The sequence below is a fragment of the Phascolarctos cinereus genome, unplaced genomic scaffold (genome assembly GCF_003287225.1).
Source record: "Phascolarctos cinereus isolate Bilbo 61053 unplaced genomic scaffold, phaCin_HiC Scaffold_9;HRSCAF=440, whole genome shotgun sequence".
In the NCBI taxonomy this organism is placed as follows: Eukaryota; Metazoa; Chordata; class Mammalia; order Diprotodontia; family Phascolarctidae; genus Phascolarctos; species Phascolarctos cinereus.
The window spans coordinates 246625456-246641275 of NW_027556402.1; the positions used below are offsets into that span (position 1 = coordinate 246625456).

The following is a 15820-nucleotide window of genomic DNA, read 5'->3' on the forward strand; positions in this document are numbered from 1 at the left end:
TATTAAAAGAAAGCAGTATAGCATGAAGATGGATGGGGAGCAGCAGACTGGTGGGTCTGTCTCAAGGTAACTATGGAAGACTCTTGCCAATCAGAGAACAGGTTCACCCCTCACTGACTTCTTTCTCCTGCAGTCCCCAAAAGCTTAGTGCAAATTTCGCTGATGCAAAGACAAATCTCTCTCAGTATGAGCTTTCCTTTTTTCCTGCTCTTGAGAGAATGACACTTCAGGATGGAGGTATTAGAGTTCCTCCTTCAGGAATTTGAAGAGGTTTAATGTGCAAAAGGGATTACACTGGTTCTTCTTTCTCTTAGAATGTAGAATATGGTCTGATGTTTTTTTTTTAAAAGACAATTATGGATATATGAGGAAATAGTTTTCTCCCAATATACTGCGGTTTTTTTTGTTCAGATGTTTGAATTCATCTTATGCAGAGATGTTAGTAGAAGAGTTTGCTCCTTCTGAACAAACTGCTACCCACACAGATCTTGAACTCTGCTATAGTTGACTCTTACAGTTTATCTGAAGCACTAAGAGAGAAAATCATTTACTCCGAGTTTGTCAAGTAGTATACATCACAGACAACACCTGTGCTCAGATCCTCCTGACATCACATGACAGAAAATGAAATCTACTGAAAAATGAAAGAAGCTGCCACAAAAAGCAGTGGCTTCCCCCTTACTTGAGGTTTAAGTAATGGTTAGAAAATGACCTGTCAGTGATGATGGAAAAGTGATCCTTATACCCTAACGGAGGCTGGGCTAGGAGAATTCTGAATTCAGAGTAGTACCTGTCTCTGTCTTCAATTTAATTCATTCTCTCTCTCTCTCTCTCTGTCTCTCTCTCTCTCTGTCTCTCTCTCTCTCTCTCTCTCTCTCTCTCTCTCTCTCTCTCTCTGTCACTCTCACTCTCTCCCCCCCCTTGTTTATTTATATTTTTAATTTTATCTTTTTCAACTGTTTCCTGCTAGGAAGATAATTACTACATCGTGGTGTTCTCCAAAGGGATAGACATAAATACTCACTGACAGGAAAGATAACACATCAGGTCCCTAAAATGCTCTGTTTTAGACTTTCTCCACTTCTTCTGAATAGCTTCATGATGACTTTCTTTTATTACAGGCTGAAGCTATGGAGAAACAACTTCAGGATGTTGGATCTTAGACTCAATTAATAGGGGTATTCCCTGTTCATCTGGGTATTCTTTTCATCCTACTTACAGAGTGGAATGGACCTTAAGATTTTAGTGCGCAGATTCAGAAATGACTTCAAAACATTCAATATGTAATGGTAGACCTGGGAAAGGAATTTAAATATTTTCTATTCAAACCTCATATTTTATAGTACAGTAGATAGAAATTGTGGGCCTAGACTCAGGGATACCTGAGTTAAAATCCAAACTCAGGCACTTATTAGTTACAGTTAATAACACTGGCAAAATCGTTTTTACCTCTGTTTGCATCACTTACCCAAACTATAAAATTGGGATAAAAATACTCCTATCTTTCCAGATTATATTGAGATTCATTTAGATAATAATTGTAAAGCACTTTGCAAATAACTGGCACATAGAAAATGTTACTAAAATGTTAGTTATTATCATTGCTATTGTTGTTATAAAACTCAGGCAAAATATGTGAACTAGTTAATTGACGATTACACAGGCATTAAGACACACAATTAGAATTGAAGGCATTTCAACAAAGAAGAATGAGCACTAATATAGCACTGGCTTATGTGTCAAGTATTATCTTAGGCACTTTAGAAATATTATCCCGTTTGATCCTCACAACAACCCTAGGAAGTAGGTACTATTGTTTCACTTATTTTTAACATGAGGAAACTGAGGCAAATTGACGCTGAATAACTTTTTTTCAGGTTCACATAGCCAGTAAGTATCTGAAGCCAGATTTGAACTGAGGTTTTCCTGGCTCCACACTTAGCACTCTGTCACTTAATTGCCTCTACAGCATACTAATGCCTAGTGTCAAGTTTTATGTTACAGGGTACTTTGTCTCAGATTGTGTGTGTGTGTGTGTGGGTGTGTGTATGTTTTTAAAGGTTTGCTATGTGAAAGATAGCTGGGATTTCTTGTGCTTGTTTCCAGGCAACTAAACTATACTATACGAAAAGCACAGAAGTGACATATTCCAAATGACACAATAAATACCAAAAGTGAAGGGGAGATGAACCACCTTTGTCCTTCCATTCGGATGTGTAAAGAGGTGAAATAGGCAGCCTTAGGACTCAGTGGGCTGTCCTTCACCTAATGATTCTGAATGAGTTATATCAAATTCCAGACAATATGAGATTGTGTGAATCTATAACCATTCATATTTTTCAAACCTTTCTCAATGTCACTCTTTCTTTGGCTTCTTTCACGTTTCATGATTTTCTCTTAATTAGGTGAACAGGAGTTGACAGAAAGTGCTAACTTTTAAACTTTAATCCTATTATTATCTCCATAATAATTATAATAATAATAATTTCTAATACACACCCTGTCCTTATCCTCTGTTCCTCAGTTTCACTTATGTTTTGCTTCTCATGATCCATTTCTAATTCTCTCCAACAGGAATCATGGTGAGCACTGCAAAGAACCAGAGTAGTGTGGTCATGATCATCCTCTTAGGATTCTCTGATTACCCAGAGCTCCAGGTGCCCCTCTTTCTCCTGTTCCTCACCATCTATGCAGTCACTATACTGGGGAATGTTGGCATGATTGTCATCATCAGGATCAGCCCCAAACTCCACACCCCCATGTACTTTTTCCTGAGTCACTTGTCCTTTGTGGATTTCTGTTACTCCACTATAGTTATACCAAAATTATTAGAAAACTTAATTGTAGAAGACAGAAGCAACTCCATCAAAGGCTGCATCACACAGTTTTCCATTGGCTGCACCTGTGTGATGACAGAGATGGTCATGTTGGCAGTGATGGCCTATGACCGCTTTGTTGCTATATCTTATCCTTTGCTGTATACAGTTTCCATGTCCCCAAACCTCTGTTCCCTACTAGTGACTGTGGCATATTCATGGGGCATAATTTCTTCTATTGTACTCACCTACTCACTTCTTGTATTATCATTTTGTGGGACCAAAATCATTAATAATTTTGTATGTGAGTATTCTGTCTTTCCCTCTGCTGCCTGCTCTGATAAACACTTTAGTGAGTTAATACTTTTCATTGTTGTAAATCTCAACACATTTTGCACCCTCATCATTATCCTTACATCCTATCTTTTTATTTCTGTCACCATACTCAAAATGCATTCAGCCAGTGGGAGATATAAAGGTTTCTCCACTTGTTCCTCCCACTTGACAGCTGTTACCATCTTCTATGGCACCATCCTCTTCCTCTATTGTATTCCCAATTCAAAAAACTCATGGTTTGTAGTCAAAGTGGGATCTGTTTTTTATACTGTGGTTATTCCTATGCTAAATCCCTTGATATACAGTCTAAGGAACAATGAAGTGAAGGAAACCTTGAGGAAATTGATGGATGTCAAAATAATTTCTCAGTAAGATCATTTATATGGATTCTATGACCACCAGCCAAACTATTCTGATGGAATTTATGGTAATTGTTAATTAATTCTCAGAGTCCTATCCAGTTACTCCCTTCTCTGTTGGTCACATGTTCACTTTCTACAACCATATGAAAGGTAGTCATGAAAATTATTAGGTACAAGAAACAAGCATATTTGAGATGAGAAAAATGACTGCCAGAAAATCATTACAATGCACTTCATGCTGTAACATCAACCTGGGAACCATTCATTAAAGCTCTTTGACAATTTATTGTATTGCTAAATATTGATTCTATAAAAGGCAATGCCTGGTTTCTTTTTTTTTTTTTTCAATCTTCGTGTTTCCACAACTTCACAGAAAAGAATGGAACAATAATTTAAAATGTGAGCTAGGGGGATGAGCAGGTGGCTTTTGGAGGCCAGCCAGAAACAAAAACCATATTGAGTGAGGATCTTCAGTTTTGGAAGAGAATAACAGTCAATCAAAACAGGAACAACTCAATGGGCCAATAAAATTATTTTATTTAATTTTTTATGAATTTATTTTGATTTATCAACAATCACTTTCATATGCTTTTGAATTTAAAAATTTATCCCCCTTCTTCCTCACCACCCTTCACAAGATGTTGCACAATCTGATATAAGCTATACATATACATTCCTATTAAACATATTTTCATATTAGTGATGTTGTAAGTAAGAACTTTAAGCAATAGGAGGAACCACCAGAGAGAGGAAACAAAACTCAACAGAAGAGAAAATAAAATAGCAAATAGCATTCTTCGATCTGCATTGAAACTCCATAGTTCTCTCTTTGGATGTGGATAGCATTTTCTATCACAAGGCTTTGGAGATGTCTTAGATCCTTGTAACACTGAGAAGGGTTCAGTTTATCAATATTAGTCATTGCACAACGTGGCTTTTATTGTGTACAACGTTTGTTGGTTCTGTTCACTTCACTCAGCATCAGACCATACAAGTCTTTCCAGGTTTTTGTGAAGTCAGCCTCTTCATCATTTCTTATAGCACTATAGTATTCCATCACATTCATATACCATAACTTGTTCAGCCATTTCCCAATTGATCGGCATCTGATCAGTTTCCAATTCTTTGCCACCACAAAAAGAGCTGCTATAAATATTTTTGTACATGTGGGTCCTTTTCCCATTTGTATGACTTCTTTGGGATATAGCCCTAGAAGTGCTATTGCTGGATCAAAGGGCATTCACATTTTTATCACACTTTGGGCATAGTTCCAAATGACTCTCCAAAATGATTGGATCATTTCACAACTCCACCAACAATGCATTAGTGTTCCAATTTTCCCACATCTTCTCCAACATTTATAATTTTCTTGTTTTTTCATCTTGGCCAAGCTGATAGGTGTGATATGGTACCTCAGAGTTGTTTTGATTTGCATTTCTCTAATCAAAAGTGATTTATAGCATTTTTTCATATTAGTATAGATGGCTTTAATTTCTTCATCTGAGAACTGCCAGTTCATATCCTTTTATCATTTGTTAATTACGGAATGACTTGCATTCTTATAAATTTGGCATAATTCTCTATATATTTTAGAAATGAGACCCTTATTCTAGAGACTGGATTTAAAAATTATTTCCCAATTTTCTACATTCCTTCTAATCCTAGTTTCATTGATTTTATTTCTGTAAAACCTTTTCAATTTAATGTAATCAAAGTTATCCATTTTGTTTTTCATAATGTTCTCTATGTCCCATTTGGTCATGAATTCTGTTCTCCTTAAATCTGATAGGCAAACTATTCCTTGCTGTACCAGTTTGCTTACAGTATCAGCCTTTATATCTAAAACACGAACCTATTTTGACTTTATTTTGGTATATGGTGTGAGATTTTCATCAATGTCTAATTTCTGCCATACTCTTTTCCAATTTTCCCAGCAGTTTTTTTTCAAAGACTAGGTTCTTATTCCAGAAGCTAGGGTCTTTGGGTTTATCAAATAATAGATTACTGTAGTCATTGACTACAGTGTCTTGCATACTTAACCTATTCCACTGATCCACCACTCTACCATACAAATTCCTTTTTTCCCTTGTTTCCCCTCTCCCCCATATTCTAGAGATGGCTACTATTAGACAAAAATATGTACGTGCCTGTATACACAGAAACATATATATGCACTATGTATATGTGTGTATATGTAAAATCATTCAATACATAAACTATTCATCAGTTCTTCCTCTGGATATAGGTGGTGTCTTCCTTCATATATCCTTTGCAGTTATTTGGGATATTTATATTAATTAATCAAAGTTGTTCTTAAAATTACATTGCTGTTGTTGTATACAATGTTCTTTTTGTTTTCCTCATTTCACTTTTCGCTGTTTCATACAAGTAAATCCATGGTGCAACGACAAATTCATCAACTTCAGTTGCTTGTCTGACTCAACAAAACCCAGGAGAAAGACAAAAGTCAAAATGACTTCTGATGACATTAGATTCAGTGGGTGACCTAGGTTCAATGATAAGAAGAATTTTAAAGTAATAGGTGCATGTTCAATTCCAGTCAACATAGACACTGACAATAGGAAAATAAATAAATTTACAAAATACCCAAACAAAAGCCATGCAATGAAACACAGGGTTCCTTGTTTTGAAGGCTGCTATTGAAAGTTAACATTTTTTTCATCACATAAGAGGAAGAGATTTTACAACATCCACAGAAGGGTGATCTACATGAGGAAGAGCCTGTAATTCTTGCCAAAGGAGGATTAATGAAAGAATTGTGGTATGGGCATGCTAGAGACAAGAGTTAAGTCCTTCAGTAACTGCCTTCATGTATCTGAAGGGTTAACAAGTCAATCAGTAAAACAATCAACAAGTAACTAACATTTATCTACGACGCAGTAGGTTCTTGGTTAGGTATGCATTTTCCTAGAACACACACACACACACACACACACACAACTCAAATATTCCATGTCTTTGCAGATGTTACCTTCCCTCTTGGGAATAACATTGGAGATGTTTGGAGACAACATATAAGTATATATGACATAAATACTAGATTTGTGAAAGACGATTTTATGGTTGGAAGGTAACATTTCAGCCAATTTTTAAAAGAAACTAGAGAACTTAAGATTTGAACTTTAAAAGAGGGTGCACTGTGGCAGTACACGACAACCTATACTAAGACTCTGAGAGCAGCAAAGAAGTGATATACGTGAGGAATAGCAAAAAGGCCAATTTGTCTAAGCCATGGACTGCATGAAGAGGAATAATGTATAGTAGTCCTAGAAAGTAGATTTGAGTTGTAATGTAAAGGTGTTTAAATTTTAAAAAAAAATGTTTCTTTTTGATACTGAAAATAACAAAGAATCATTAGAACTTTTGAGTGAAATATGGCATGGAAGGAGATATCTTGGGGAACACACTATGGCAATTACTGAAGAGTGATTGGCCCCAGAAAGGAAGACAAACTGCAATGGTTAGAAAATACAAGTAAGGAAATTTAGAATGAATGTATATTTAAGCACCGTCTTAATTAGAGCTCTCCACTTCAAATGGTTTTTCCTGAAACCTTGTCAGTTTCCCTTCCTTGAAGGTATTCAACTAAAAAGCTCGATGACCAATTATCTATCTCTTATAGAGTTATATATTGTAGAGGGATATTTTTTAAGGTTAGAATTTTAGTATATAGCCACTGAAATCTTCCAGCTGTAAAATACTGTAGTTTTCTTTAACAGGAACCAAGGTGAGCAAAGTGAGTGCTGCAGTCATATTCATCTTCTTAGTATTCTTTGACTACTCAAATTTTCAAGTCTCCCTCTTCCTTCTATTTCTGATTATCTATGTGGTCACAGTGTTGGGAAATCTGGGCATGATTATGATCATCAAGATCAACCCCAAACTGGACAGCTCCATTTACTTTTTTGTCAAGCACTTGTCCTTTGTGGGATTTTTATTAATCCACTGGAGTTACACACAAGCTGTTAGACACTTTACATTTTTTTTTACTGGTACCTATGGATTGACAGAACCTTTCTTGTAGGCAGTAATGGCTTATGACCATTTTGTGGTCATTTGTGACCCCCTTTTGTATATGATTACCATGTCCTGGAAATGATGTACACTGCTGTTGACTGGGGCATGTGTATGGGGAATAAGCTCTTCCCTCATATTATTTACTCTCTCATTAGATTGTCTTTTTGTGCAAATAGTATCATTAATACATTTTTTTTTGATGGTTCTGATTCTGGGGGCCAAGATAGCAGAGCAAGAAGTAAGTTGCTCTCATGCTCACGTATTGACCTCTGAAATTTCAGAAAATATCAACCCAGGAAAATTTTGGGTTGGGATTATGACAAATTTTCGAACAATTTCTGAAATGGCCCTAAACCTGTTTGTGTCATTTTGTACTATGTATTTCATGTGAAGCGGCATGCTCAGCATTGAAGATTATAAAATCAAAATATTGATCAACTCCAAAAAACTTTGAAGAAGCTCTGAATCCTGCAGTATCAAAGATTCTGCCAAGATTTAATTTTCTATGTAAAAATAAATAAGTACATCCATCTCATGAACATGCAAATTTGCTTTCACTTTTAATAAATGATAAAAGTCTATGCATACCAAGCTATTGTTTTAAAATATATTTCTTTGTAATTTATTATCAGACAATGTTTTATTTGCATGCCTGTTTCATATACCTATATACCTGGCGCCACATAAAAATTTGTGGGGCAAAAACGGGTTGTGATTGGAAAAATTTGAAGAAACCGTGATCTAGATTGCCTTTCTGTGCCCTGTTCCCTCCTTTCCATAGTGTGCTTGTATTCCTTCGTTGTCTTGATCTATGATGAAGGGCTGGGCTCCTGTAGTGGTTCACTCTCCTTCCTTTGGAAATCCCGCCCTTTTCTTGCGAGTGTTTCTTTAGTGCCATTTTGGTTGCTTGTTGCTCTGGATTAACTGCAGAGTTTATATCTCATGTTCCACTAATTCTTCCTTCCAGAGTCCTTTCCCTACTTTCTGTTCTAGAAAATATTGTGATCCCCTCTTCATTCCTACATTCCCGCCTTTCCACATAGCTCTCCATGTTATTAGAGAAGCCTATGCTGAATATGGGGGAGGCCCAGGTGAAGTTGAGATATGATGAATGGGGGCAGCTGGGTGGTGCAGTGGATAGAACACCAGCTCTGGATTCAGGAGGACATGAGTTCAAATCTGACCTCAGACACTTAACACTTACTAGCTATGTGACCCTGGGCAAGTCATTTAACCCCATTGCCTAGACAGAAGTAGAAAAAAAAAAGAGATATGATGAATGATATAGAGATCAGGGAGAATTCAGAGGAAGGCTACTTTGTAGGCTCTTTCAGATTCCTCTCATTTTTGTCTTTACACATTAGAATGTAAGCTCTTTGAGGACACGGCCTGTGTTTCTCGCTGTTTGTATTTGTACTTCTATTGCGTGGAATAGTGCCTGGAACATAGAAATACTTAATAGATAATTGAATGTTAGATTCTAGGGGTGATGATCACCAGGATTACTCTTTTGAAGATATTCAAGCGATTTTGGGCAAACATGAGTACATTTTAGGCTTATTATTACCAAACAACTTAACAAATTAAAAAGTTTTAAAATATAAATTGCTATTATTATCACTACGATATTAGAATGCAAGCACCTTAAAATAGATGGTTCCCTCCTAATTTTTTTTGTATCTCCAGCACTGAAATATACTTAATACATCCTTGTTGATTGATGGATGTCAGCCTATTTTGATAGAATTTTTTTCCCCTGTTACATAGTATTTTAATTCTCATCTTATTCTTCCATACTGCAAACTTAGTAGAAGGTGACTAATTCTTTAATAAGAACGTGATTCCATCACAACTGTAGATCTCTTTATATGGATAGATCATATATATATACATATATATACACATATATATATACATATATATGTATATATATACATATGTATATGTATATATATGTATGTATATGTATATGTGTATATATATGTATATATATGTATATGTATATATATATGTATGTATATATATATATATATATATACATATATATATATACACACACACACGTACATATACCCACAAACAAATATAGACATGTATGTATTGCCTCACTCTTAGGTTATAAACTTCATAAGGTCAGGGTTATGTCATGTTTCAATATCAGATTTTTCCAGGTAGTAGAAGAAAAGCAGTACACTGAATAGATGGCTAACCTCAGAATCAAGAAAACCTGGACACAAACGTTATCTCTGTCACTTACGTGACCTTATTAAGGGCCTACTACATGATAGTGACTGCTAGGTGGCACAATATGTAGAATGCCAAGCCTGGAGTCATGAAGACGCATCTTCATGAGTTCATATTTGGCCTCTGACACTAACTCTGTGACCCTGGGCTAGTCATGTAGCTCTGTTTGCCTCAATTTCGCTGTTTGTAAAATAAGCAGGAGAAGGTAATAGAAAATGAATAGAGTATCTTTACCAAGAAAATTCCGAATGGGGACATGAAGAATCATACATGGCTGAGACCAGTGGAAAACAACAATGTGCTCGATGTGTTAGGGGCTAGAGCTGCATATAAAAGAGTAAGACACTTTCTGACCTTAAGAAACTTACAAATGAAATAACATTTATATGCATTTATGTTTTTATATGCATTTGAGTATGTGTATGTGTGTGTGTGTGTGTGTGTGTGTGTGTGTGTGTGTGTGTGTGTGTACAGGGATGCAGAACTCCAGGCCCACTCTGCCCCAGCTCTGGAGATATTTTCTGCTGACTCTTTCCATCATAATTATAGCAGTGTTGTGAGTTTAGTAATTTTTAAATTGTAAACTAAACCTTCTATAAAACTTAAAGTTATTACTGTTATTTTTGCAAATAGTAGTGTTGGAGTTTTTATTTGGACCATAATTTTATTCATGACATTGTGCCTTATACATTCCATTTCAGTATCATTTGTGCTTCAAACACAGCCAAGAAGGTCATAACTGACATAAAAAGATAATTTCTTCTTTGAGGAGAAGGAAACATGGTTTCCACTAAAGAAATGCAGATACACGTTAAGAAGAAGAATTGACAAAGGGGATTGAATGTTAAATTCAGGTACGCTAAACTTAGTCAGAAGAAAAAAGCAACAATATGCCCAGAGCAGAGCCTCTAATTCTTGGATCTTTTAGTTCCAGCGTTACCAAGTAGAGATTTTTGATGTAAAATGAGGACAAATAAAAATCACTTAGCAAACCTTATTGCAATATATTGGTGATTGATTGACAGAAGAAGGAGAAGAAGAAGGAGGAGGAGGAGGAGGAGGAGGAGGAGGAGAGGAGGAGAAGAAGAAGAAGAAGAAGAAGATGATGATGATGATGATGATGATGATGATGATGATGATGATGATGATGACATAGAAATTATCTTTTGGTCACAGGGTAACAGAGCGTTTCTCCCACCCTGCAGTATGATATGTTGTTTATCCTGTGTATGTGTGTGGGCGAGAATGACAGGGGCCATCTTCTGTCCAGAAATCTGATTGGATACATCATTTATTAAAATGCTGGCCTTTATCAAATTTTTCCATTATTGCATTACCTTAGCGGTGCTTTGCATTTATATTTTCAAAAGATATTTTGGCCAGCTGCAAATGATTTTCATGGAAAAGCCTCTACTGTACTTATCCTCTGTGATTAAAAAATGAATTCTGTAAAAGGGACAGTGGAGACTCAGAGTTGCATTTAATGATGAGCTGTGTTACTCCCAGAGAAGAGGTCAGTGGAGATTCTCTAGATATTAGGTCCCAAAGGTCCTGTAGCCACATATACGATCCATAGCATTCTCCTCAGACTAAACTTCCTGACACAATAACATAAACTTTCTCTTGCTTTCTGTTCACTCTATGAATTAGTCTGAAATGACTGTTTTACCAGGGTCACAGAAAAGTATTTAATGTTCTATATTAGTGTACTCTGTGCTCCTTTCACTAGCCTACCTATTAGTTTAAAAAAAAAAAAAGCAGTTTAGAACAATAGAAGCAGAATCTTGGAATTAGAGCATCAAAGTATCCCAGGGCTGAAAGGGACTTTTGCTATTATGGTGTCCAGACTCCTCCTTTGATGGATGGAAGGAGAAAAAAATTCTTAAGCAATACTACTAATAAGTGGTTGTTCTGGAATGCCAACTCATGTCTTCTGGCTCCCAGTCTACTTCCGAGAACACCATGTCACCTTCCAATTTGACATCAGGCTCATTAATCACAACACAACAGATTTAGAGATAATCAAGTCAAGTAGTCAACTTTCTGGTGAGTAGAAATACTTTGAATTGGACTCCTTTCTCATGTCAGTGCTTCAGATCAGAAGGGAAAGATGTCCCTCTGCCTCACCTTCCCCCCCCCCACCTCCTTCCCACAAGTCATCTGTAGTTTAAGAGAGAAAGCAAGTAGAAGACAAAATTACCAAGGCAATTTTCTCCTCTTCCTTCTTATTATATCCCTTCCAAATTATCTTCACCCTCTTCATTTTCCTTTTCCTCTTCCATCTATTGCTCATTTTTTATTACCTAGGGAGAAAAAAAAGGCAGGGTCAGACTATATGATCTTGGGTGGGCTCACAATCTAATGAGCAAGTGGGACATGAAAATTTTGGTAATCAGTTCTGCTTTGGATATCAAGAGGATACACAAAGGACCCACTAAGAATCACACACAGAAAACAGGCATCAGGTATTGAGAGGAGAGAGGAATAAATTTTCAGGGAACTGTACTGAAAGGCTTTGCAAATAGGAGAGATCTGAGCAATCCTTGCAGAAGAGTTAAGACTTAGAGAAAAAGAGAAAAAAATTAAGGTGTTAAGTCAAGAAACATAGACCAAATATGTGAAGACAGGAAAGTATATTTGGTTGATGACATAAAGTATTAAAGGTCAGTTTTAGATAAAACCATGTTTTCTAAAGAGATGTAATTGGGAGGTTACAATCCATGAGATCCTAAAATAATGCATCAAACCCTTGAAGCCTTAGTTTCCCAAGGATCATATCACCAATGATCAACAGCTGTAAGTGAAATCAGAATCTATCACCTATTAAATCCCCTCATTTTGAAAAAAGAAAAAAAAAAGAAAAAGAAGTCAAGGTAAAATCTGAGGAGTTCATAAAGAATAGTTAATGGAATTTGATTTGCAATTTTATGTGAAACAGATCTATTCCCTTAGTAGATGACGGACAATGGAATATCATACAGTTAAAAGTACATGGAATTGGATCTAAAGGTCCCGGATGTGAATTTCAGCTCTGCTACTTTATTCATGAGATGATAAATTAAGATTCAAAAGCAATGTTAGCGTGCACAAGGGCTCTCATTTTCAGACTAGAAAAAGGACATCTAGAGCTATTAAGTGACTTCCCCTTAGACGCACAAATAATGTGATCGAGTCAGGATTTCAAACCATGTCGTCTGGCTTCGAATCCAGCCTTCTTTTCACTCTGTCACTCACTTCCCTCCCTTTACCTGCTCAGTCAGTCATTCAACTTCTATCATTTTCAAGTTCTTCATCTTTCAAATAAGGGGGTGAACTAAGGTAACTTCCAGCTCTAGATCTCTGATTCATTGATCCTAAAGCTGAACCTATCATCCCATAGTCATATTGTAAGATCACAGAGTAGACAGTGTCATCAAAGCCATGAACATCAGCTTGGTCAGACTTTGGCAGATGGTGGAGGCTAAAAGGGCCAGTAATGCTCGGGTCACCGAGATCCAAAAAGTAGAACATAGCTGAATGACTGCACAACAACAACAACAACCACAACAATGAAACCATGGGGCTCACACATCCCAATGAAGTCATCAAAAATGCAGAGAGTAGAAAACAGTAAGGAAAATATTACTGTATAAGGATACAGCCCCTCAAGCTCTCCTTGGTACTTCGTCCCTTTACTATTCTGTGCATTTGTCATAGCAGGGGAAAGCTGCTTGGTACAGTGAAGAAACAGTTATATTTGGAATCTGGAAGATCCATGTTGAAATTCTGTCTCTGAAGCATTTAATGAGGAACCCTGACAAAGTCAGTGGACGAAGGAATCCTGAAGGAACTCTCTAAGCCTCCAGGTTATGGACTGCTGTGATAATCTCATGGAGATGTCCCTATGTCCACATATTGACCTATTACAAAGCGACTGCCCATTTCTAAGAATTTTGAAAGCACACAATATCAGGCAGGTGCTACAAAGATTATTGATGGAAGCTTAAGAGAACATAAATAAATTAAGAAGTATGTAAACCCAAGTTTAAAAGTATTTTCAATTGCCTCAGCGTCATGGTAAGTAGAAGGGAATCATATAGAAATGTTCTTTCCAAGGAAGTTTAAAAAATAAACACTTTTTGATGACTTCTTTTTGACATAAGTATAATACTTCCTAGTGTGATGTCAAGGGTTTGACATAAATCATTTTTAGCAGGGAAGGAGAAAATGCTCACATCAGAACCCAAGTCCCCCAAAATGAAATACTGTTTTTTTGTTTGTTTCCTTCTAATGCCTTTGAGATGTTTTTTTTTTCCTCTTCACTGTTGATACCAGCTATAAAGAAATCCCTATGGGGCAGCTAGGTGGCATAGTGGATAGAGCACTGGCCCTGAAGTCAGGAGGACCTGAGTTCAAATTCAACTCAGACCAAACACCCTGGGCAAGTCACTTAACCTCAATTGCCTAAAAAAAAATAAACAAAAAAAAAAGAAAGAAACCTCTACAGATAGCTTGATTTAGGATTTTCCTTAAAGGACTTTTTCTATTTCTCTTGGTGCTGCTTTTCTAGTATTTTTAAAAAACTGAAATAATAACATTATTTAATATACATCTGGAAGGGACCTTAGAACAAAGACTATAAAAGAACAGGAAGGGAAAGGAACTTACACATATTTTTTTTTCTAATTTAATCTATTATTTTTCAAATGAAGAAAATAAGGGCAAGAAAGTTTCAGTGACTGTTCTAATGTCACGTAACTACTAGATGGAATACTTGGAAAATGAACATAAACTTTCTAACTCCAAAGATTGCATTCTGTATACTATGACACAAGTTCCGTGCCCCCTCTTTCTTATTGTACCTCATTCTGTTCTACTCTTTTCAATAAATCTTCTGTTCCTAAAATTTCTGCCAGCACTAGGTGCTGTTGGTGTAATATTTAATTATCCACTCATTATGCTAGTGCCTTGCTGAATCATTTTTAAATAGACTGGAGAGAACTTAGTCAACTTAAGAAAAATGATGATAAAAGGGTGACACAGAGCATCAAGAGGAGAGAAAGTACATGGGGGTGCGTACCAAAGGCAGACATTGTCTAGTTAACAATTCTGCTGTTAGATAGTACTTTTCTCGTGGTTTTGTCTGTTGTTGTTTATTATATTAAGGATATGCATACGAATGATTTTTTTAAATGTGTTTACTCTTTGCCATGTGTCAATGTGCTAATACAAATAAATATCCACTGAAGGTACAAATTTTAAAACCAACACACACACAGTAAGCTATTATTCTAATAATGAAAGATGATATTCATAAGATTGTGATGGCCTGGTAGGAGTATTTTAAATTTGGGAGGCATAAAGATGGTGAGTAGATCTAGAGAGCAATTCGTTGAGATGAAGTTTCTAGAAATGGCGATATTTACTTGAGTACTGTTCCCAAAGCTAGAGGTGTCAAAAGGGAGTGCATGCATTAAAAGAAAGCAGTATAGCATGAAGATGAATGGGGAGCAGTAGACTGCTGGGTCTGCCTGAAGCTAACTTTGGAAGACTCTTGCCAATCTGAGCACAGGCTCATCCCTCACTGACTTCCTTCTACTGCAGTCCCCTAAAGCTACATGCACATTTCACTGACGCAAAGACAAATCTCTCTGTGAGTTTTCCATTTTTCCTCCCCTTGAGAGAAAGACACATCAGGGTGGAGGTATTAGCGTTACCACTTCAGAAATATGAAGAGGTTTAATGTGCAAAAGGGATTGCTCTAGTTCTTGTTTCTTTTAGCATGTAGACTATAGTCAAATGGTTAAAAAAAAAAGACAATTGTGAATGTATGAGGAAATGCTTTCTCCTAATGCATTGCTTTTTCTTGTTCAGATCTTTGAATTCATCTTATGCAGAGATGTTGGTAAAAGAATTTGCTCCTTCTGAGCAAAGTGCTACCCACACAGATCTTGAACTCTGCTATAGTTTAGTCTTAGAGTGTTATCTGAAGCACTAAGAGATAAAGTGACGTACTCAGAGTTTAACAACTAGTATATATCAGAG

The 15820-nt window shown here is 36.4% G+C and overlaps 1 protein-coding gene across 1 annotated transcript; it reads left to right on the top strand.

The window, feature by feature from the left end:
- Nucleotides 1-2579: 2579 nt before the first annotated feature.
- On the top strand, nt 2580-3524 carry LOC110199651 (olfactory receptor 1165-like). The gene has a single exon (XM_020974531.1). The coding sequence runs from the start codon at nt 2580-2582 to the stop codon at nt 3522-3524; it is 945 nt and encodes a 314-aa protein (XP_020830190.1).
- The last annotated feature ends 12296 nt before the right edge of the window (nt 3525-15820 follow it).